Raw genomic sequence first — 25103 nt, forward strand, 5'->3', positions numbered from 1 at the left:
TCCATTTAGAGACATCGCAATCTTGCACATAATTACTAGCAATTTGCGATCGACCAATTGTCCATATTCACAGAGGACTCTCCGTTAAACCAACGATTTTCTTCCACGTGGGTAATAACTCCATCTGGAATAAAAAGGTACGCATGCAAGTCAAGATAGAGCGTAGTTTTTTGGTGGTGGTTATATGGGAACCGGTACACAATGCGAGATTACTCCAGGGGAAAGGCAAATAAAGTGTGCAATAATGAATAAAAGAATGTTCATGAACATTAAGGAAGATGTAAACAGAAAACGCAGACACAAATACATGTGGACTTAAAAGATGAGCAATGATGTAAATCATAGGGCAAGTGAAATGTGATAATATACAGATTAACAAAAATTGTTTGGTAACTTTGTGTTTTTAATATTTTAATTGTTTAGAATCAGTCCTGAAGAAGGTGTACAAAAGAAAGCCGAAACGCCGCGTCAACCTTTTGATTCTTTGTTTGCACATATATAAAAAAAATTTATCAAATATCTTTGTGATGATTGTCTATTGCTAAATGTTTTTAATCATTGTTTTTAACAGTAATTGTGAATTGATAAAGTGCAATAAAATTTAAATATCGTTACCAAACATTTGTGTTGATAAGTATTAATTTGTAAAACTTGTTGAAACATTGTATTTGTAAGACTTACTAAAGGTATCTGAAGTAACTGCGTAGAATCTGTCATTACCTGTGTCTATACCAGAGACCATAGTGCGTAATTTCTGTATGGAATTGATAACTAATCACACAACTTTGTACATTTGCCTTTCCCGCGGAATTGACGTCCGTTCTAGTTGAACCAATTACATTTTTGATGAAAATTGTTTAATTTTTAAGGAATTTTCTAATTATAATTTTAACATTTTCCGCTATATCACCATGCCCATAGGACCAACACTAAAATAGGACATAACTTTCATTGTCCACCGTTTCGGGACCTTTCCTAACTTTGAATCCTTACCTCACGTACATCCACAGTAGGTTATTCTGTCCATCCCTCTATATTTAGGGCTGAGTTGTGGGCCACCGAATGCTTAGGGACACATCGGAAGCTCATGCTGGGTATGCCTGGGCTTTTCTGATGTTAATCTGTTATGGCAGTTTCTTCAGCTTTCAGTGCGCTTCCATAAGTTGAAGTAAGCCCTACACCTTAGACTATCACTTAGCGGTGGTCCCAAATTATGACAAAAGGGCTGAAAAAAGGTAATTTTTGCTGTTTATGGAGCACTTCAGTAGGCAAAATTTTATTTTTCCTGTAGCAGTGAAAATTATTGCCCTGGTACTGCTGCTAGGCTGCTGCGCGTCTGTGTAGATTTAGTAGTTGATAATGAAAAAGGAATCTGTCAACAAATAATACCTCAGTTATTACTTAAAAGTGACATTTCTTTGTGAAACACAATTTATACATGATTTCTTATTTCTTACTGTACCTTTATGTTTACACCAAAATCAGTACATGTCAAATAGTGTCACCACACACCACTTGGTGTAACAGCTGAAGAGGGAAACGGTGATTCCTATTTTTTTTCGTGAATTCTGTGACTCTGATGGCTGTCCTTTCATTCAGCATAGACCGTTCAAATTCCTGTTTTAAGCCCGGTTGAACCTATTCTTAATTCTGGGCCTTGAAGTTTGCTATGTGCTTTTTATTTTGATTACAAATAAGCAGTGCCGCGAGAGCAATCAGTACATCGGAGCGATGTTTCTTGTGCTTGTTCTTTTTAATGTGTCATGCTGGATGCGCAGTTCGCTGATAGCAGAATGCTTGGCTAGCTGGCCCTGGGTTCATGCGGCCAACACCAATTTGAGAGCAGAGCACAGTACCACTTCAAGAGTAGTGCACTAGGCATTAGCTCAGTTCTCTGAAAATTCAGATTAGAATGGCAGGCCAACACTAGCTCTTCAGTGAAAATAGATTTTTGAGAGTCTTTTTGTTTTCTCCTTGGTTTTGACTCAACATAGTGTGTGCATGCCAGTTCCATTACCATAGACAGCCTGCCACTTCCATCCAGTGCTTAATTTGAGCCGGTGGTTTCCGGTGCTTGGCACCAGCACTCTTAACAGTCAGCCATATGGTGGTGCTGTTTGTATAATTAGGAAACAATCACAACAGTTGGTTATCAATTCAATATACATTAAAAATGATTAGTATCTGCCACCCAATCCATTCTCATATCTTGAGGGGCCTGGAATAGTCTGTATTGTTCAATTTGTATGGGTGTGATGGTTATTACTTAGTTTGGTACTGTCATTTGGAGTGCTGACGGGGGTAGTGGGTGGTGCAACCGACAGTAGCCAAATGACGAGAGCCCTGGAACATATTTTGCAAAGTAAGCACTGTTACCATGACCATAGAGAGTCCAAACTCTTGAATGGGGCGAGGGGTCGACTTACCGGGTTGTGAGGGTCTCTCTAAAGCACATTACCTGCTCAGCGACCAGTGCTTTGTTTAAAGTCCTTAAAGAAGAAGCTTAAAAGCGTGCTCGTCAGGATCACGTTTTTATTGGACCATGTCTCTTTTATATTTAACAGAATCTTATGTACAACAGCTTTATACCATATCTGTCCTAACAAAATGCTCCTGTTCTCAGAAACGGAGTTTACTTGTTTTTAAAAAGCAAATAACAACAGAGCGGGGCTGTGTCGGCTATCTGATCCCCACATAAGACGCTATATCATTCGCAGCAGATGATTGTGTTTAGTTTGCATATAAATAACATTTGCTTCTCTAGTAGTAATCGGAATGAAAACACCTCTGTCCACCACCACACTAGAGTGAATCCGAGTGTCTCCTCCTTTCAGAGTGCCTGTTCCTGCATGCAAAGTGCCTGTCTGAGGGTATGTGTCGCAGAATGCCTCCCATTACTTCAGCTAACACATACATCACGTTTGTTTACAAGTCCCGGAGGGACAATATTGATCGAGGTAAATAGCAATTAACAGGAATAGATCGCCATATTGCGGGGTAGTTGATGGGTTTCTGCTGCCTTTTGAATTAATACGAATGGATATGTTAGCTGCCGAGCCAGCAGTCAATGACTCTGACAGTAGTTCTGCACATTTCGTACTCAGGGAAGGTGGTGGTGATCAGTTTAATGGCACATGTTGTATTTTAAATATGAATGTTGTTTCTCTCCTAAAAGGCCTCCAATGCACCTTGCGTCACCAAAGAGCAGTGCGCTTGCAATAGTTTTACAATGCTATTAAGTCATTAGGCTTTGATGCATGGAAAATAAGAGCTGCTGACTTAGAAATGTGAACAGCCAAATTATTGAGAAAAGCGCAATTTAGTAGGAAGAATTCATAGTGTCAGCAGAGGAGTGTGTGCATGGTGCTAGACGGGCCCTCACCAGCAAGGAGTTCTGGTGCGATTGCCAGACAGAATCAAAAAGCCACTATCTATTAGCTTTTGCAAACCTGGGATGGACAAAGTTGGTTGCCAGATACTCAGCAGTAATGCCCACATTTTTGGCATGAGATGTCATTTGTGCTTTCGGCCTTGGAAGGTGATGATCCCACATCTAATCCACTTTAACATATGTCAAAACGCGACTGTGGCTCCTGCAGCAGCAGCGTTTCAAAATAGTTGCAGTGCCCGTCATTGCTGTGAAGAGATCTCAACCAAGAGGAAGATGGTGAATGTGTCTTTGTGGGGCCTGTCCTCCAGCCTCCGCTTCCGTGTACGGGTTGGATAGAAATGGGTCTTTCAATAGTGGGGTTATTCTGAAAGCTCGTTTCCAGGAAAGTTCAAACCAGATGACAAAGTTAAGTCTATGCTGTCAACCACAACCATTCGCCTTCGAGACCTAGAGCCAGTGTCAAAGTTAACAGTAACACGAGGACACAGCTTGTGATCCTGAAGAAGTGGCAGAATCTTGACAGGGCTATTGTGCTACTTAGGACTAAGCGAGCCCAAAATGTTATAGCAGTCATGGAGGTCCACCGGAAAAACAGCCAGAATTACCAGAAAAGAATCAACAGATAAGCTGAATTACTTGGGAACTTTCTTATGCAGCGAACTGGCAACAGCAGTCTGTGCTGCTTTCTTTCTCACCACTGGAGCACTTCATTGCCTGCAGCAGATGTGAGCAGTTTCCCTGGGGGAATTTGACTCATGGTGACAATACATCTTCAAAGGAAAGCCTCTCTGCAGAATCCTAAGCGGGAATAGTGCCCTCAATGACTGGTTTCTGAGGCTGAAAATGTATGTACATTGAGCCAATCTGCAACACAGTTCATCTTCCTTTCCTCTCTGGTGGTGAGTGACCAGCACCGCCAGAAACTCTAGATCCTTCTGTTTCTCATGGGTTTTACTCGCATCTTCATCTCGCACTCTGCATTCTACTGGTCCTTTGTGCGATAGGAGAGGTCCCACCACTCCCCTGTGAATGAGGTCTTAACTTTTCCTCTCTGGTAACAAGTGAAGCATCCATCCATCCATGGTGCAGAGAAAGGAACAGTGACATGGGGCAGGAGAGGCCCGATAATGCTGTTTGAGCCTTTAATCTGGATGTTTGACAGCATTAGTACGTACCACATTCTTTGCCAACGTTAACATATTTGGTAATGCATTGGATGCTTTAATGTCATTGCTTTCCCTCTAACAGTTGGCAGCTAGCATAGAACCGCAAAATGAAATTATCACTAATAAAGCGGCCAGTAAGAAACCTTCTGAGCACAATACATTGATGAAGTGCTGAAGATCGTATGCAACTGCAGCCTCTGTTTTTAGAAGGAGAAATGCATTGATGTGCCATCACTCGTATTGTTCTACTTGGGTGCATTTTGGAAATATTTTAGACACGGAAATATTTAATAAATAAATCGGAAAAAGGATATAAATTGCCAATTAGAGACATTGACAGTAGTGGATTACTGTGACCTGCGTGTAACATTATCCAAAGCAGGGTCAATGCCCAAATGAGTTACAAGAACTCAAGATGGTCTCCATGTTTGCCAAAGTGAAGCGGTCTGTCTGATAGTAACAGATCTCCAAACAAGCCAGGAAGATGGCAGTTCACTGAAATGAGGGCGTCATGGAGTTCAACTGTGACAGTGCTGACTGATAGCAGGTAAAACAGTACATTGCCAGAGCTTTGTTCTATTTCCACCGCTTACCCTGACCAAAAGTGTGGAATGGTGTCCAAGAACTATTTGTGTTAGAGAGGTTGCCAATCTGTGCTTAGCAGGTGTGTCTCCGGAATAAGACACTTATCTACTTGACATCCTCACTATACCCAAGACAACCTGTGTTTTTGAAGGGCTATTGAAGCTTGTTGCCTTAAAACGAACAATCTCTAACAGTTGTATAGATAGGCGATTCTTATCAGGGAATGTACCCTTCGTGTCATCTGGGTCCTGCTTGTTCCTCCCTGTATGGAAATGTAGCCGGACTCATGAGCCTAATGGATTCCCCTCAAAAGCCCCTATCAGTGACTCTAAAAACGGAGTCAACAACGCCACACATAGAAACTGAAAAAAGATAGTCTCATCGACCACCGTGGAGGATTTCCCTCCCACAGTCCTTTCTTCATTGCCATGATTTGAACTCACAGCCCCCCTACTAGGATTGCCCTATGAGTCCCTCAGCCTCTTTGGTGTCTTTCCTGTTCCCATTAACCCTGCCCCAGCCCCAGAAAGTGTTATTTTTTGCAGTCAGGTCCGAGGATTGGTCTTGCCAGCGTGCTAGTCATGCTGACTATTCTTTAGTCGCCATGCTCTTCTTAATCGGAAGCCTGTCGCATGATGGCAGGATCCCCTTTGGGAACATCAGCCATGCATAGTTGGTCTATCACAGCAATCCTCTTTGTGTATGTCCTCCTAGTTGGGCCGGTTGCTCCGGTGACAGCGAAGGACTCTCCTCCATCTGTCCCTGCATAGATTTACTCCTGTTATGCTGGAGTCTGATCCTGGCATGTCTTTCTGCACTTCGTATCCTTATGCTAGTTGCAGTACGGACTTTGCATCTGAAAGTGACCTTGTCTGCTCAGTTCTGTCCCTGGCTTTTGGAAAATATGGTAGGAAGAATGGCCCCTTTGGTATGAAAAGCTTTGCTTGCACAGAAAGTCTGTGACTGGGGGAACGTCTTTCTTTTGTGTAGCATGATGGATGTTAGGTCCTGGAACAGGAGAATCGTGTGACTCTCGAAAGGTACGTTTGCATTATTCCTTGCTGCTGCCATTACTTTCATTTTGCTTAAAATAATGTACTATTTTGTCTCTGGGGGAGGGACCATCACCTGTGTGGGACCTATCTAACTCAGTGAGTTAAGTCATCGGAATGGAGAAGTGCCGGGAACATTTTCTGAACAAAGTCATCTGTGTTGTTCCCTCCTGATCCCCCACCCCCCGGGATCCCCACTGCTCTGTACACAGTTTGTACTGGGTGGGTTCTTGCAGTTTCCCTTTCAAGGAAGCAAAGTCATCTGCCAATCCATAAAGTGATTCCTTAAAGGAACTTTTAATAATACAACTGTTATTCTCAGCAGTGTCTTGAGCTACTTAATGGGGTGGCTGGTTGGCCAGCCGCCACTTCTTGGTCCTCTTCAGCTCCTCATTCGACAACAGGAAGCAGGAACCTGGAAGCACACAGGAAGCTCCTAGACTCCCCTAGCTAATCATGACATTGCCTTACAGCAGCCTCGTGATTGGTCTGAGTGCCGTGGTTTGGTGCTCAGAGAGGGACTGGGAGGCTGTGCATGTTCTCCACCCAGGCTGTGCAATATAGCCGGTGGAGAACATGCAAAGTGTGCATGATGGTTTTGCCAGCCCAAACGGTAATGGGCACTTAGTGTGTGCTCACTACTTCTCCCTCTGGCCCCTACTTTGGCCAGCCCAGACCCGCACTTAAAGCAGCAACAGAAAACTAAAATGATGATAACATTGGTAATTATCATTTTAGTTTTCCTTTTCAAACTGCTCGCAGAGCAATGAGGCGTTGCTCCTCCGCCTTAGTGGAGGAGGCACTGCTGATTCTCAGAGCCCTGAGAGAGGCTGGTGCATGTGGGCTCGATCTTCTGCGGTGTGGGTTTCAACAGTAAGTCTTTCACCAATTGGTCCCTCTTCCAACTGGAGGCAGCCAGCCTGATCGTTTTGGCCCTTTCTAGCAAGTGTCTGCTTGTTGTTAGGTCAAGATTTACTGTATTAGGGAGGCATCCAATGTCGTTACTTCCACGATACTCCTTTTTAGGTCTCGGTCTGCTATGGCAGCGCTTGCGCAGTCTCACTGGCGAGATTTAATGAGATAGAGAGAACATCACTAGCGAGGTTAAGCCCCGCCCCTCTTCTCAATTGGCTGGCCTCCTAAACGGTGGACAGCCATTGGAGAAGAGGTCCTAGTGACGTTCTTCTTTCTCTTTAAGCCCTGACCTTTTCAGATTGGGTTCCTTGACTTACTGCTGAAGTAGAAGGTTTCTTATCTTCTTTATGGTTCCAAATGGCCCCATAAAGAAGATAAGGAACCTTTTACCCCAGCAGGAAGTCGGGGTGCCCAGTCTAAAAAGGATGGAGCTTACAGACAAATGGCGAGCGCTTGTTATAAACATGCCTGCCAACCCGATCCCATGCATGGCGTGTAAAGCCGCAGAAAAACACACTGCCTGATTTCCTGGAACATGACACATTCCGCGACTCCCTGGACTTCAGAGACGCCGGAGAGCCCGTCTCCTTCCCTGCTTTGGCGGCCCCTCGGTCCTGCTCTGCCTTTGCTCCCTCATTAGGCTTGGAGGGGGTCGCTTTCTTCCTCTGTTTAAGGTTGTTGGGGGGGCGCAGTGGCCTGCGACGGGCTGCCACGCCAGCCCCAGTGGAACGAGTGACACCGAGTACTACCCTGTGACACCAGTGCGCACACTGCGACAGGGCCCCGACCGGCGGTAAGTGAACCGGTTTAACGCTCTCGGCTAGCTGTAATAAAATATCCCGAGCTGGCTGGCTTGGTGCTGGTGTGCTGAGACCCCCGACGTGGTGTGCATCTCTGGTGACCCTCCGGACCGGGGAGATAGGACCAAAGTATTGCACTTCTCTAACCGCAGAGGCAGCACCGGTGTGGGAAAATCTTAAGAAACTCCATCGGTTGGTCCATCGCTGGGGTGCCCTGCTGCTCCCGTGTGTGATCGGCAACTTCTGTGCCAGCCGGACTGAGGCCTACAACCCTGGGGCAGGGGCACGCAGTAGACTGCGCGTGTAGGAACGGCAGCCCTGGTGGAACGAGGGACCAGAGTACCACCCTACGACTTCAGTGTGCACACTGCGACAGGGCCCCAAATGACAGTAAGTGAAACTGTTTGCTGGGGCATATCGACGAATGTGCACAGGGACTCTATGGATGCAGTCGTGAGAGCACGTGGGCCGCCCTGTAGACGAGCCATATAGACGGAGGCCTCCTCTCTTGTCCCTAATCTGAGGCCACAGGTTTGGGGCCTCTGCCTAAGGCGCCTGAGGTCCCAAACAAGAAATTGAACACTGGGAGTCCTCCGCCGAGATGCGCATAAGGGGCACCACACCCTAAAAAGACGACCGGAGGCACCGCACTAGCAAGTGAATTGGGAGACTGAGCTGCGTCGCTTGTCCACACCCATTACCCACCCCACCCCCCCACCCCACCCCTCGTCCTGGCCTAGCCCGCCCTCGCTGGGCTCACTCTAGGAGTGAGAGCTGAAGCCAAGGGGCCTTGTAGCGGACCTTGGTAATATGAGGCCTTCTCATAACCCTACATCAAGCTGTCGTTCTCCCCACCCCGAGGAGCCTGTAGAATCCTCTTTAAGGCAGGCGAGGCTGTACTCGGCAGTTAGTGGCACATCGTGGTGCAAAGGATGTCCCTGCAACTTTATTTCGGTAAGATCCTTTCCTGCCTCTCTGGTGGTTTCAGTTAATTTCTTCGTTGCAGCCTCTGAGGGGCTCTTTGCAGATCTGAGAGCTCTCTCTCATCAGTGCAGGCTTAGTTTCTTGTACAGTGGCGGCAAAATATTCTTTCAGTTGTCTTCTCTGTTTGTGCCATGGCATGCCATTTTTGGGCAAGTGAGACTGGAAACATGACCTACCAGTACGCCATCTTGGCCACGCGCTTACATACCTGTTCCACATCCTCAACCATGACGAGTAAACCAAGCATGCAATTCAAGGTGCCCAGTGGCAGCAGAAATAGCAATTGCAACTTGACGGAGCATAGTCATGCAGAGTGTCCCTCAGTGTTGAGTAATAATCCTGTTTGCATCCTCATTTACAGGAGCAGTGAGCCCAGTATGTGAAAGACCAGCCAATAGCCTTCAGTCACTAGTTTGCGCCTTCCTGCTTTATAGATTAGGATTGTCAGTAGGACAAAGCATTTAAGTCACTGCCTGGGCTCCATGGCATGTAGTTTAGGCAAAAAGATGTCCTTAAAGGCAAGGGAGTAGCCAGAAAATTAAAACATCTCCCACTTTCAACTAAAGCTCTGACGGCTCATGTCGAGCAAATCAAGTGAGCCTGTCCCTTCTAGAAGAGCTCCATTGTCTCTTACATCCAAGCATCTCTTTCATCCTTCCATCTATCTGCTGATATCCACCATTTAATCTCTGCATTCTGTCATTCTTTCATCCATCATTGTCTTTCTCCATCCATTCATTCATTCACCCACACATGCTTCCTTTTCACCCATCCACCATTTCACCCAGCCTTTCACCCACCTATGCATCCTTTCACTTACCCACCTTTTCACTCACCCACGCATTATTTTACCCATCCACACTGTCACCCATCCAGTTACCCAGCCTTTCACCCACCTATGCATCCTTTCACCCACCCACCCTTTCACCCACCCACGCATCCATTCGTCCATCCACACTGTCATCCATTCTCTCACTCACCACTGCATCCTTTCACTCAGTGACTCACTCTTTCACCCATTCTTTCTCCCAATCACTCATCCTTTTACCCATCATCACTTTTCACCTTTTGTCCGTCCTTCGCTTTCTATCAGCACATTTTTCTTTTGCGTTAATTATGAGAATTTGTCTGCCAAGCTGCGACAGAAGATGCCCATAAATAGCTCCACCCCCGCTGTAGCTGGGGGTTAAGGACTCCCTTGCACATTCACCTTCGTTGTAACTCTCATGTAGTGCTAGCATTGCATCTCACAGGATACCATGGTACATTTCAGAAGTACACTGAATCCTCTCATATTAAATGCTAGTTAATAGAGGTACGGTATAAAGAAACACTCGTTTATTCTGTTTTTTCACTGCAGCAGACATTTTAAAAATGCTTAGTCCGTTTTCAATGCAAGCAAGACCTTTTGGCCTTGCCAGTGCATTGTAGGTCAGGCGCTAGCCAAGACTTTGTGCTTTTTCTGAGTTGTATTTATAGTATGCTAAACTTGATTTAAGAAGCTTTTAGCTAGCCTTTTTCATACATTGGTCTGTTATTGTCTCAGTCACATTTATCCTCAGCCCACTCAAGCACAGAGCGTGGGGTATTGGCTGATTCCACTGCTTATGCAAAGCAGATTCCCTTAGTGCCAGGGACTACTATGGCATTGTGTGCTTTTTGAAATTAAACAAATGTTACTTTTTAACAATGTTATTTTTAGGTTGATCAGAACTCAGCAGCTTCCCTAACTATAAAGTTGTGCAAAAATCATGACAAACAAAATAAGCATTTACAAATCCAAAAGGCTGGTGGTCAACTCATGAGCTACTCGTGGTTTTTTAGGTCATCAGTGCCGGCATAGTTTCTTGTATAGTGGCGGAAAAATATTCTTTCAGTTGTCTTCTCTTTTTGAGGAAAGTACAAGAAGGAGACCATGTCACTGCAGAATGGATGGCTTTAGCTCATAGCTGCTATAGTTGAAAGGGATCCACTCCTGAGCCAAGATGTGCACACAAGCGGCTACCTAGTTAATGGCGGTTTCACACAGGGATCATCTTGTAGCCTTTTCTCAAGAGAAAAACTCATAGAATATCATATATGTACTAGTACAGCCAGGGTTAAGATAGACTCACTGTTGCAGTTTGCAACCAAGGAGGCGCGTTTGGTAGCTCAAACGGTCTTGCTGCCCAATGTCAAGAACCAGCTCTTAATCGCAGATATCCGAGCGGCCCAGGTGGAGAAGGTGGTGAAGGCACATACATTTCAGGACGAACACTATTGGTCCTCTCCAACCAACAGAAGCAAAACAGTTGTAAAAAAATCCCATTCATAAACTAGTGATGTGCAGTTGTCCTCAACGGGTCAGTGAGTGTGAATGCATTTTGGGATGCGATCTATGTACTAATTGCTCACAACCCAATTGTTTAGTAGAAGCTGCAAATTGACCTGCCCAATGAACGTGAACTAGGCAGGTCATGATATAAAGACCCCCTGTGTTTGCCTGAAAGGGACAGCAGAGCACCAGCCCTGCAGCTGATATGTTTTGGTTTAAAAAACACAAAAAGCAGCAGGCTGGTGACATTGAAGGAAAAAAATGCTGATAAAAAAATACGGTTTAAGAAAACATATGGCGTAGCAAGCAGTGGTCAGTCAGCTAAACCACTGCCTGCTCCCTCTGAGATCCCATGGTATGGTTTCCAAAGGGGAAGCTGCAAAACAGAGACAACTGTCCTTTTGCAAACCAGTTCCAACTTCAATTCGGGGAGCAGCAACTGATCAATGGTTTGTAACCGTAGTAGCGGTCCCACACCATTCATGCATCCTTTCTGGACTGGCCAATAGGAGGCGGGTGCCCTTTTCAAGACCCTCCTGTTTCCAATTAGAAAACGGTAGTAAACCACATTAGGCAGGTTTGCTTTGGAATTGCAGTCAATTGTCGTGTGAAGTTTTCGATACATCCCCAGTCAATAGTATGTGAATATTTAAATTTAATTTATTTAAGGAGTGGGGTTATTAACAAGACAGGATAGTTTCATGTTTGTTTTATTCAGCTAGATTCTGAAGGGTAGTGAATTTAGGGGTGTACTTGTTTATTGATCACTATTTTGGAATGTTACCGGCCCAGTTTACAGTTTTAAGCACACTTGTGTTTCTTCACTCTAGGACCATATTCCTGACCTTTGCTCCTTTTCCTTAGTAGCACCTGAAACATGTTCGACTTTAAAATACTTCCAGATATAGAGGTTTTCTTACATTACTGTAAGTCAAACGCTGTATGTGATTCTCCGTGACTATCATCTCCCTTAGCTCCTTTGGTACTAAACGATGATCAACCATGCGTCCCCTGTTTCATTTGTACTCGAAGATTGTGGGTTTTATTTGCGCCATGAATTAAGATATCTGAACGACCTGTTCGTCTTGATTCATGCATATTCAATTAATGTCGATGCTGTTCTGCACCATCGATTTCTCCGGTGTCATTTCAGTAAATATTTGATGTCCTTTTCATTTTTGGTCCTGACACGGATCTCCCACCCTCCTCCCTCCCCCTAAAGCCACCAGATTAATTGCTTGCTGGATTAATTAATGTGAACTGAAAAAGAGGGCCAGGTGAATCACACCGGTTCTAACTCTGGATGTGTTGTGTTTTGCAGGGACTTTGCGTATGTGGCGAGGGACAGAGACACCCGGATCTTGAAATGCCATGTGTTCCGTTGTGACACGCCAGCGAAAGCCATCGCAACCAGTCTGCACGAGATCTGTTCTAAGGTGAGGACATGATGTCTCTTGAAGCATGTTATGTATATCATGTTATGTGCATCTGCATAGCAGCGTATCACCATCTCCATCGACCTGTGTGTGTTTTTGTCAGTGTGGGCTTGTAAAAATCTCTGGTGACATCCAGCAGGCATTTTACCATATCCATCGAAAACAATGGTACCCAACTATTTACAATAGAATACATTTTTTTACGGGCATGTAACACCCCAAACACCCCACTTGAACCTATGCCCATGACAAAGTCAAAATGGCCTGTTGTCCCCTCAGCAGTGTAAACCATTACAGAGGGGGGGGGGATGTGGGGGGGGTGCAGTCTAAGCAAGTATCTGGGGAGCTGCTGTGCTAGGGAATAGTGCAGTTGGACGCGAGTAAGTATTTTGTTATGCAGCTCACTAATTTATAATACAAATTGAGTGTTGCCCTTCTAATTATTAATGTCGGTAGGAAGTGTTCATTGCCACATTAAACATTAAATATTTCCTTTCAGGATCACCGTTTAGATGTGGAAAACAAATGTCATCTATCTGCCTGCACAGCACAGTTAATGATTTGAAGCTAATCCTGTGCGCAGAGACATATTATGGCATGTCTAGAAACATATTGGTTGCTGTTAATGGATTTAAATGATCTTTTTCTTATGGCGGACGAGCGTTCCATACCATGACATTTGCTAATGTCAAGTGACAACCCAAATATCGACTACCGCAATTATTTTGTGCTCAATGACCCACTACCCTGCTCTACAGACATTGAAAAGATCAGCGGGTGTGTTGGTGTCCCTGGGACCAGCATGCACCTGGTTCGCATAAGAGGTGTCGTGTTAGCCTGTGCAAGGACCTCAAATAGTGCCCAGCATTCAATCCATCATGGTAGCCCTCTAAGGCAGGTGACTTTTTTAAGGGTCTTTGTTAGATCTTAGTGATGGACATTTGAACGCTGTGTTGTATAGGATTTATAATGTGCCAACATGTCTTAAGGACAGGAGCACTCGAGCAGGGGCTGAGCTTCATAAAAGCATTACACTGCGACAACAGGAAGGTAATGCTGATTTTTGAATATTTTTCAGATGGATTCTTACTGGGTGCTTGATCCTCCCTATTGGGTAGAAACTGTGATCCTTTGTCTCAACTTGCATGACCTTGCTAACGCGTTGGTTAATCAACAATTTTTTTTAAACCATGGAGAAAAATGTCATCTTTTCTAGACAAGGAGCAGAAGGGTTCTCACCCTATTATTCTTTTACTTTTGACCAGTCGTGGCTCCTCCGCTACTGGATTTGACATGATTTGTACTGGAGCGGATAAAAAGCTTATTCCGGGTCCAAAATAGGCCAGATGGGTTATTCTGCTCCATCATCCGCACAGCATATTTCACTGGCTTTAAGTCTTCAGTGACTCCCAACTAAAAGGAGAGTGAAGTTTAAACACAGGACCAGAGCTGCAGGATAGAACTTTGAACTGCAAACCTGGAAATAGATTAAAATCAGCTGAAACACGTGCTCGCTCTCCCCACTAATATAAATACAAGGAGTATAAGATAAAAGGCTTGGAAGGACTCACTGAAAGTGACCTTGCACCTTTTCTTGACTTTTCAACCTGCAAGAAAAATAACATAAACCTCTCAGCTTATATCCTTATGCCATATCCACAAGGCTGACCTTGCCAAAAAAGGCATGCATCAAACAGTGCAGTGCCAAAAGCACTTTGAAGTTCATTTGGGATAGAGTGGGATATACATACCATGTACATATATACATCTATAGCACATAGATTTACATCCCATAGCCTGTTGTTAAAAATATTGTTTATTAATATTTTTTGTATTCGTATAGCGCAGAACTCCCCCGGAAAGGTATCATGGTGCCGAAGCAGGAGCTGTATGGGCAGAGTCAGGGTCCAGGGCAAAGAATAGTTCCCACGTGGCCGTAATTACTTTACATATATCACAGTTTTAATTTTTAGAAGAGTCCTTCAAAACATGGCAACCAATTTTGTTATTTCTATATTTATGACTTTTATTTTTTTCTTTTCTTTTTACAAAAATAGTTTATATACTTTTTTATCTTTTTAAATTCATCATATTCATTTCTCATAAACAACAGTACATTGATTTCATTGACAATGCAAATTTGAACAATAAAAACATACCATACAGAGAACCCATCTAAATCACTCACCATTGCCTCATACATGCACATTCATACACTCAACATTCAGTCTTTATTCTGTGTCTAAGGTATCACAGATTTAACTGTGAACTATCACGCTAGGTGATGAATGTGCATGTATGAGACAATGGTGAGAGTGATTTAGATGGGTTCTCTGTATGGTATGTTTTTATTGTTCAAATTTGCATTGTCAATGAAATCAATGTACTGCTATTTATGAGAAATGAATATGATGAATTTAAAAAGAGAAAAAAGTATATAAACTATTTTTGTAAAAAGAAAAGAAAAAATAAGTCATAAATATAAAAATAACAAAATTGGTTGCCATGTTTTGAATGACTCTTCTAAAAATTAAAACTGTGATATATGTAAAGTAATTACGGCCACGTGGGAACTATTCTTTGCTATGTTATTGTGTTCCTCTCTTTTCCCTGGCCTATAAGTAGCTCAAGAGGGGGTCCCGTATATATGTTGATACAGAGTCAGGGTCCAGCCTCAGTGAAGAGCCAGGGCTTCAGTTTCTTGTGAAATGAAAGAACTGAGGCGCTGGCTCTGATGTGCATGGGCAGGTCCTTCCTGGCTTTAGGAGCGAGGTAGGGGAAGGCACGATTGCCAGATCTGGATTCTGCGTACTGAGCGGAGGTGTCTGGTTGATTTGTGAAAGTTTATGCAGTTGTTCAGGCACATGGGCCAGTGTTGTGTAAGGCTTTATATTTGCGCATGAGTTGTTGGGAGCCAGTGGAGCTCTTTGAGGTGCGGGGTAATGTCAGTGCTGGGTGGGAGGTAAAGGGTGAGTCTTCTGGTCAGTTGAGCGTTGTTTGCAGAATAGAGTGTATTGCCATAGATGCAGCTTGCTGGTGATGAGGGCTTGGGTAACGGTTCTGAATGTCTTGGAGGAGAGCAATTTGAAGATCTTTTTGCGCATCTTGAGTGTTGAAGCAGTAGTCGGAGATTGCATTTACTTGGCCGTTTCTGGTGAGTTGGTTGTCGATTACTATTCCAAGGTTCTTTGAATGGGTTGCTGGGAGGGATGTGGGTCTGAGTTTGGCAGCGCACCAGGTGGCGGACCAGAGTGAGGCTTCTTTGCACAAGTTTACTACTTTAAACTTGTTTGCATTGAGTTTGAGGCTGTTGATTTGTATCCATCAGATGATTTCGGTCATGTAGGCGGAGAAGTTGTTTCAGGTGTTTGGCGTCTTGTGAGATAGGAAGAGTAAGAGCTGGGTGTCGTCAGCATAGTATATGATTTTGATTATGTGGGGGTGGATGATGCTGCTCAGTAGGGTCATGAAGGCTTTGAACAGAGTGAGGCTGAGGATGCTTGTGGAACTCCGCAGTTGAGGTTAACGGCGTCCAAGGAGAAGGGTCCAAGGCTGATCAACTAATAACTAAATATAAATCTGTTGAGCAGCAAACGGTGCTTAACAGAATCATATGGGCTTAAAGATCAGAAGTACTGTGACCAGACTTCTAAAGCACATACTTTTTTTGTTGTCGCAGTTTTATATAACGCAAACTCGACCCAGAGGTATCAGAGCACTCTACACGAGCACCAGTCGCACATTTATGTTTTAAGGCACGGGGAGATTAAGTGATTTGCCCAGAATCGCAGGATTTGTGAGCCTCCCGCAAGACTCAAACCTGGTTCCCCAGCGTCAAAGTCAGTCGCTCTGGCCATTAAGCCACATTGTCCCAGCATATTTTCATGGCATGATGATTACAGCGTTCATTGAAGCCGAAATAAGTTTAAATGCCCAATACCTAGGTAGAATTTTCCTGGGGCCTCCCATATGACCAGGTAAAATAATGCTGTCTTTAAATTCCTGTTGCTCAGAAAACAGTGCTGCATTATGCTAATTGATAATAGTAGAGTTGCATGAAATCATGTACATGAACCCATAACGTTGTATAGCAATGTTATAACTATACTGCAAATTGAATGGCCTGTAGATGTTTTTTTTTTGCAAGTGCAGAGGTTATGCTGCCTTGACTTGTTCAACAGATACTCATTGAGACTTTTCTGGAAATCCAGTTCTGCTGATCACAGAACGGAAAGAGGGCCAGAGAAGATAACTTCAGAGACGAGGGTACACGCTTGCGAAGCTATTCTAGCCATACATTGAATAGCATATTTGTGGGTTGACCAGGAAGTTTGAGTAAGATGAGTGGAGGAATTGGTTCTGGATTTTTACTGGACATGAAGATAATGGATTGGATCTTGCAGAGGTTCTGGATCGAAGCCAAGATCATTGGTTACTATTCGTTCACAGACCGGATAACGTGAACAGTTGTTGATGCTTTGCCATCATTAGGCTGCAGGTCAATGAACTCTTTGTACATAAATGCCTGCTCTAAGAGTATGCTGATGAGGACTTCATTAGGCATGTCCTTAAAGAGGACAGACTTATGTGATTCCTTAGTGTTGAGCTGTACTTTGCTTTGCCACTATCCTCCTATGGTTATATGTGTAAATCTCTTACATGCCCTTTGGCAGAACTTTCTTTCATGCAGGAAGTTGAACTTGCCTTCTCCAACAGTGCTTTAACTGTTAGTTCAGCCTCGGAGAGTAACTCTCAGAAGCAGTCGTGAGCAGACACGCGCACATGTGTGCCTAAGGTTCAATTTCTTGTTCTGATATCTCTCTTTCCTGCGTGTTGGACAGTCTTCCCTGATAATTTGCCGGGCTGTAGGCCTGCACACTATCAATCTTTGCTTTGCCCTTATGTGTCTACCCTTGAGAAGATGCATCCCATCTCCCTACGGTCAACCCAGCGAGCCAGTATTGACAGCAGTGCTAGCAGCCCACTCAATATACAATAAAGACAGCACGTCAGAGGTCTGCCATTACAGCTCAATTATGATCAGGCTGCATTTCCCATTAGAAACAGCCTCATCTCTCCAAGCCCTTGGAGGCTTGAACAAGAAGACCGAGAGCAGCTTATGCCTGTATAGTGCTATCAAGGAATTGTAAAAGGATAAAAACACAAGTTAATGTTTTCAGGCCATGGCATACTTCATTACACTTTATGTAGGTGGGTGATTGAGTGCATGTTTTTAACAGACTATTTTAATATTAATGAAACAAATCTCTGAGGAAAGATTCAAGGTAAATGTTTCCGGTTTAAAGGATTTTGTTTTCCCACCTTCATAAGGAGGTTTATATGCTGGTACCAGTCTGTCACCTTGTTATAAAAAATCAGTCTTCCATGGTCTCTTCCCTGGTCCCGACATATCTTTTTTATAGTCCACTGTTTTACAACCAAATGTTCTCTCTTTTGGCAGATTATGGCGGAACGGAAGAATGCCAAAGCTGTTGCTTGCAGCTCGTTGCAGGAGCGGGCCCACGTGAGCATTGATGTTCCGCTGCAAGGTATGTAAAAACAATATGTATATTATATATGTCCAGAATGTGTAGGAGGTTGAGTAGAACGTGAGTGGGCAAACATGAACCATACACTAATCATTCAAACTATAGTGATTATTGGAATTTCAAATCAAAATTTTAAGAGCACCTTAATGAGGGGAAAAATGTCTGCAGCATTAAACAATAATTCATTGTCATCACACAAACGGCAGGACCCGAAAATTAATGCAGCAGGACATCATTGGAGACTTTTACAGAAGATGCGGATGTGACGAAATGGACTGGTCAATGACAAGCCGTAAAATGCCACCACCTACCAAACGAAAGGAAGTGGAGCAGGGTTTGCTACTGTGAGCTTAGCCTGTATAGAGCACATGAAGAATAGCTGTCACAGGCACAGGACCCAAGAGTCCAGGGACACGTCCAGAGTGACTATTCAGGTGTACTAACTAGGAGTGTGGAGAGAACCAACAGCCTGGCTCTGAAGGAAAATGCATTTCTTACTCAAACAATGCTTATTTTCCATACATTTCATTGCACATTTTCAGTTAAAGATTTCCTACTTTCATCAAATATGGTAGCTCAATTTCACTAAGCGGAGATACTTGCCTAAGCCTGTATTAACATGCTTGCATAATCGAAGCAAAGTGGTACTCTGTTTTTTCATCCTCAAAACTAACCTTTGTTTAGACATTAAAGTCCTTCTAATGTTTACAGTTCGGGTGATGTGGACAGACAAGGATCTTAAGCTTATGGTTCAATGCTATAACTTCTCCTGCAACTTGTCTTCCCTGCTCCATAAAGTGTAAAAGTCTGAAGGCCCAGTGGCAGGTGTCCAATAGTTGGAAAAATAATGACAAAGTATTACAGGTAACGATAGATGCACCAAAAGAGATGAGGCACAATTATTATTTTAAAGGTACATCACAGATCGTAACCTTACCATGCAAATGTGACACCGTTTGCTTGAACACTGGTCCATTTAACCCTAAGCTGGCTGTGTTTGGAACCAAAGGTATTGAGCACTTAACCCACCAGATCTCAAAAGAATTTCTCGGCTGCTAAGCTGATGGGCCTATGGATGTGAAAGTCCAACAGAAAATGCCAGTGTTTGTGATTCACTGATTGCCTTTGCATGACCTCTTTATGGTTGGATCAGCCTGTATTATATTGCTTTGTGTAATATCTGTCTATAATAATGCAGTTGAAATGTAATGACTTAAATGGGCATACTTGTTTATGAGGCCAAACTATTCAAAATTCTATTGTAGAAACTGGCACTAGCTAAAATCATCCATCTGTCCCAACCACCTGTAGCAGGAACCTACACTACCTGAAACAGAGTCAAGCTGTCCGAGATGGTTGACCTTCTCATGTACACAAATAAACCTTTCTGATGGATACTTCTAACTGCAGATTCCTCACCATTTGAATATTTCCCAGGCATCAGGCTGAATCCGGAAACTTTAAAGCAGTATTGCTGTGCGCTGGTAGCTGGGGACGTAATGCTCAACGCAGATGCCGTTCTGCTCCAGAAGTGACGAGCAGAGCCGTGTATAAGCACCACCTATTTGGGCTGACATCAGCTCCTTTCTTTCCGCACCTTCAGATATTGACCTGGAGTTTTTACTTAGTCTTTATGACTTATTTCTCATCAAATACATTTCCCAGTGTGCGAGACAAAATGCCACCCCTAAAATAAAAGTATTGAAACTGTGTAGGGACTGTCACAAGCAAACGTGCATGACTGACCCTCACATAGTGCATCTTTGGTGCCTTTAGCCGGCGCACGACTCCTGAGCCTGTAACAACTGCTCTCAGATCAATCCAAATGCCATTCGGGAATGCAAGGGTAAACATTACTTTGCCAAACATGGGAAGGCTCCATGCCTTAACCCGTTAAAGTAGAAATGAAGGTCCCATTCCCGAAGTAGTTCCCACTGCAAATCTTCTTTGTGGACATAGTCTCAGGGCAAGTTCAATAAAAACACATACTTTTTTGAAGCCGGAATCATCCCCTTGCCACCACTATCAAACTCCAGAGATAGCGCAAGGGCATCAATGTACCTCCTAGTCGCGATCCTGTTGTCCACTGGAGCCTATTCTGAGTTAGTCCAGGTACAACCCAAGATCCCCTATGCGTCTATGATGTTGCAGAAATAGAGGCCTTAAAAGAGGCCATGCTGCGCATTATTGACGCTTTACCCATTCCGTGTGGCACGCCTTCGGGCCCCTAGGGTTCTCATGAGCCTCAAGTTGGAGTTGCACCTGCAAGTCTGCCCTTGGCACCATCTGTGCCTCTGAAACTTCATCGGGTTCAGCGCTGACTCCAGTGCTGACTTAGGTTTCAACACCACTTTCTGCACAGGTTCCCTTTGCACCTATGCCAGGAGATTATTTACAGCCCCATTAATTTATCCAACTCCGAGCAGAATCCACAACGGCCTCGCTCTTACCATACGTTAGGACCCAAACTTTGCACAATCTTTGCAGAACTTACTAGGAGAATGATAATTATGATAAAGGGTTTGGTTATATTCCACAATGAGGATAACTTTTATGATGAACTCCATGTTACCAGTTGTCTGAATACTTCTCCAGATACAGGTTTTGTACCCCCAACCTCAGGCCTGCTCTGGAAGAAAGTACCTGATTCACAGATATTTTGCGAAGGGTGGCAGATGTTTTAGACCAACAGCTCCCCACTATACATGAGAAAACTAAGTTCTTATCTAAGATTCTTTAGCCAGGTCAGGCTCCAAAAGAATCTCTACTCTTATTTATTGAGGTACTCACAGATACCCTTTTGAGTGAGACCTTGTTCAGGCCCACCTGTGAATAGGGGCAGATCGCTCGTTTACATTGTCCTGCACCAAATGACCCAGACTTTCTTACACAACATCCAGTGCCAGAGAGTTTGGTGGTTGAGGCATCCACCCGAAAGATTGAACCCAATATCTTCCTTACTGGGAGTCCAAAGGGATAGAAATATTTGGCAAGCTGATTTTCTCCTCCATGAGCCTTGCTTTGAGGTCAGTGAATGGCAGCTATCCTCTAGGCCGCTCCTCCCATGCCATTCGGGACACGGTGGCACAGGTTTTACCGGCTGTTCCGGACAATCTCCTGGCGGCTGTTACTCAAGCTATTCAGGATGATTGCAATACAGTAAAATACAACATATTTGTTCTGGCTTGGACACAAACATCTGCTTAGTTTGAGCAATGAGTAACAGCGTGGCACTACAGTGCCACTTCTGGATGAGGTCTACGGACCTCAACGGTGATGTCCAAGCATCTCTGATGGTGATGCTGTTTGACGTCTCTCACGTCTTTGGCGAAAAAGTGGATTTAGCCCTCGAACAGTTTAAGGAGAGTATGGGCATGGCTGGCTCCTTGGGTCTTTCTGCCCCCACCAGACAACTCCAACAATTTCCCTCTCTCCACTGGTATGGTTAGACTTTTCAGTTTTGCCAATGTCAGCTTCCTTCTTCAGCCCATCAAGCCTTTAAACCCGTTCTTGCAGAGGCTGTGCCTCCCTGAGACAATGCATGGGACAGTAGGGACAACGTGCCGCTCAGTCCCACATCCCTCCAGCATCCACATCCTCAAAACTGCTTTTGTGTGTCCTTGCCGGCACACAGCCAACCTGTTGGAGGGAAAATCCCACTTCTTTCTACTCTGACACCTTTCACCGTCACCAGTCCATCTTGCAACAGGAACTGCAGGCCCTTTTGACCAAAGGGGCCGTAGAGAGGGTTCTGGTCTCGGAAATAGGAACTTACTCTAGCTACTTCCTGGTACTGAAGGAGGAAGTTCTTCGTCTTATTTTTGATCTTCTCACTCTCAATACCTTCCTGCGGAAGGGCAAATTCAAGATGATCGAACTAGCCCAAGACTCTATCTGCCCTAGACTACGGTGACTGGATTGTGGCGTTGGACCAGCAGGATGCTTATTTCTATATCCCCGTCCTGCAGGCCCACAGGCACTACCTGCAGTTCACAGTGAGCCAGGACCATTTTTGGTTTCCAGTGCTCCCTCTGGCCTCACCATTCCCTCTCAGGTGTTCACAAAAGTGGTGGCGGTGGTAGCATCACCCCTTCAGGGATGCCAATCTTTACCTACCTTGACGACTGACTGCTGAAGGTGGGGTCACCCTAGGCAGTAGTCAACGACCTCCAGATGACGACAAACCTCTTAACATCTCTGGAGTTCACTGTCAACGTGCCGAAGTTACACCTGACTCCTTTGCCTATGCTCTTGCTCACCTGAGCTATTCGGGATATGGTACTGTTCCATGCCTTTCCTCCATAGCAGAGAGTTCAGGATATTTGGGCTACGATCCCCATGTTTCATTCTCTATGCTGGATCTCAGTATGAATGACTTTGATGCTGCTGGGATTGTTGCACGCATCGTGTTGGCCATTCATACTAGGTGGCACATGTGGGCTCTGCAGTTGGACCTCAAATCCGAGTGAAAGCAACATCGGGGAATCTGTCAGATTGTATCCAGATTTCAGAGGAGACTGCAAAAGTCTTACAGTGTAGGATGCTGAACCACAAATGGGTCAGTGGCCAATCCCACTCAACCCACCCAGAGCTAACAGTGGTCACTGATGCATCACTACTGGGTTGAGAAGGCCATCTAGGAGAGTTGGAGATCAGATGCTTCTGGCCTCTGATCTCCGACAGAACCTCAACTCCACATCAGTTTGTTGGAGTCAAGGGTGATTTGATTGGCGTTGAAGGCCTTCCTCCTGCACACCATCAAAGGAAGGCTCAAGCAGGTGCTCACAGACAACATCACCTACAACCTACCAACCAGCAGGACAAGATAGGGTCTTGTGCTCTGTTCCTGGATGCTCTGCAGCTCTAGAAGTGGCTGGACCGCCAGGGAATTTCCTTGGTGGTTAACCACATGGTGGGATCTCTAATTGCCGTGGCAGACAAACTCAGCCACCAACGCTTAGGGGATCACGAATGGCAGTTGCACTCCGAGTTCGCACAGGGCTTCTTCCATGAATCGGTAGAGCCCTGGCTCGATCTATACCTCCCACCACAGCGAATGCTCAATTTTGACACGTTTGTGTGTTGGGAGTTTCCAAGGCAGCTCTTTTTCAGTAAAAAAAACTTTCATCTAGAGTGGAGCTCGGGACTCCTGTAGGCCTATCTGTTGCTGCCTCTCCTGTAAATACTGAAGAAGTTCAGAAACAACAGGCCCCAAGTCATCCTAGTGGTAGACTTCGCATGTTATGAAATGTCTTCAAATGGCTTCCCCTGAAGACCAGGCACACCGTCACTCAGGCCCTAATCCCCTAGTCGATATGACTACATCAGGGCACTCCACGCTGGGATCACCACACACCTTCTGCTGAGATTCCTGACCATACAGAACTCCACTGCCAGACTCGATCTCGACCTCCCCAGATGGACTCACATCACCCCCACCTCAGAAAACTCCACTGGCTCCCCATATAAAAGAGAACGGAACTCAAGCTGATGATCCATGTCTACATAGCACTGCACAACCAAGGACCAGCCTACATCAACCATCGGCTGATGAACTTCCACCACCCTACCAGACAACTGTGCTCCGCCTCCTTCTCACTTGCCCACACCCTCCGCATCCACCGATGCACATGGAGGGATGTTCTTCAGGTGTTTGACTTAATGTTTTGCACTCACATTCTGCATAAGTCTGGGGTGGTACTCTTGGGCCTATCATACTAGGGTGCTGAATATTCTAAATCTCTTACTGGCAAGCATATAGGTATTACCTTAGTTGCAGAGTCAACATAGTTGAGGGAATCGATCTGACCCAGGTACATCCGAGTATTGACTATTATACCTTGTCAGACTCTTTTCAGGAGGCCATGGTGCAACCAGGAGCTACTGGGCCTCAGCCTTTGGGGCTGGTGTCATTCACCTCTGTATTTCGGTTGTGAACTCCTATAACTATGCAAAAGTGAGCCAAGTACAACCCCTTCAGCACTTGGCTCTTGTAGTAGTGGTGACACACAATCACAGGCTTTTCAGAGAGGTGGTGTGGGGGCGTGCATGCTCAGAACTCTGCAGACACCCAACAGAGCAATAACTGGGTGTCCAACCCACTGCTTTACTTTGGTAAAGAAAAGTACTTTAATACACATGTAAAACCTAATACTTCTCGAAAAAGCTACAGGTACAATTATCCTACTGGTGCTTGGGGTACTGTTCTGTGCCCCTCTCTTCCCAGGTGCCCCTTCTTTAGTGTAATTAAGCACCCCTTTCGACTCCAAGCTGTCTAGGGCAAGTATCAAGGCTCAAGCACAGATTAATCCTTTGAATAGTTTGAGCACTTAGTTATCTCACAGTTGCTGTGTTACACTTCTCACCACAGTAGAGTTACGTCACTGCTCCACTGACGGGCAGCGGGGGACATAGAGCACACATCCTTTTGGCTCCCTTTTCCAGTAGGAGACACACCGGCAAGAGGTTCTTCCCTCCATGTGGGCCGATGCTTCAGCTCGTAACAGAGTTTGCTGCTCAAAGTCCTTGCGGGTGTACAGGGCTTTGGTGATGAGTCCGGCTTCTGGCAGCCAATGAACCCACTTCTAGGCTTTGGTGAGATTTAGGGGTGGGCTTTGGGGGTCTAAGGTCACAGAGGTACAGTCTGCCTCTGCAGCAATTTATGATGTGAGACAAACCACCTCGGGCACAGTTTCTCAATGCAGCGACACAGTCCACTGAGGCACAGCTGTTCCATCTAGTGGTACAGTTCTTCGATGTAGCGACGATGTCCGCTCAGACATAGTTATTCAATGTAGAAGCATAGTCCACTGATGTACAAATTGGGGCACGCAGATCTAGCTGTTCAGTCTTCTATTCTGTTGGACCTACATACCACTGAGAGTCAAACTGCTTCAAGTTTTCACTGGACA

General features: G+C 44.8%; 1 protein-coding gene across 11 annotated transcripts in view; it reads left to right on the forward strand.

Annotated features, from left to right (window-relative positions):
• Positions 1-25103, forward strand: part of APBB2 (amyloid beta precursor protein binding family B member 2) — a 973994-nt gene that overhangs the window by 863602 nt on the left and 85289 nt on the right. For all 11 annotated transcript variants that reach the window (XM_086963922.1, XM_086963917.1, XM_086963923.1 and 8 more), the window contains 2 exons: positions 12529-12643; positions 18105-18192. In XM_086963922.1, coding sequence (XP_086820048.1) covers positions 12529-12643; positions 18105-18192 — 203 coding nt within the window. The remainder of the gene's footprint in view (positions 1-12528; positions 12644-18104; positions 18193-25103) is intronic.

This window comes from Lissotriton vulgaris, chromosome 3_2 (genome assembly GCF_964263255.1).
Source record: "Lissotriton vulgaris chromosome 3_2, aLisVul1.2, whole genome shotgun sequence".
NCBI classification, from domain to species: Eukaryota; Metazoa; Chordata; class Amphibia; order Caudata; family Salamandridae; genus Lissotriton; species Lissotriton vulgaris.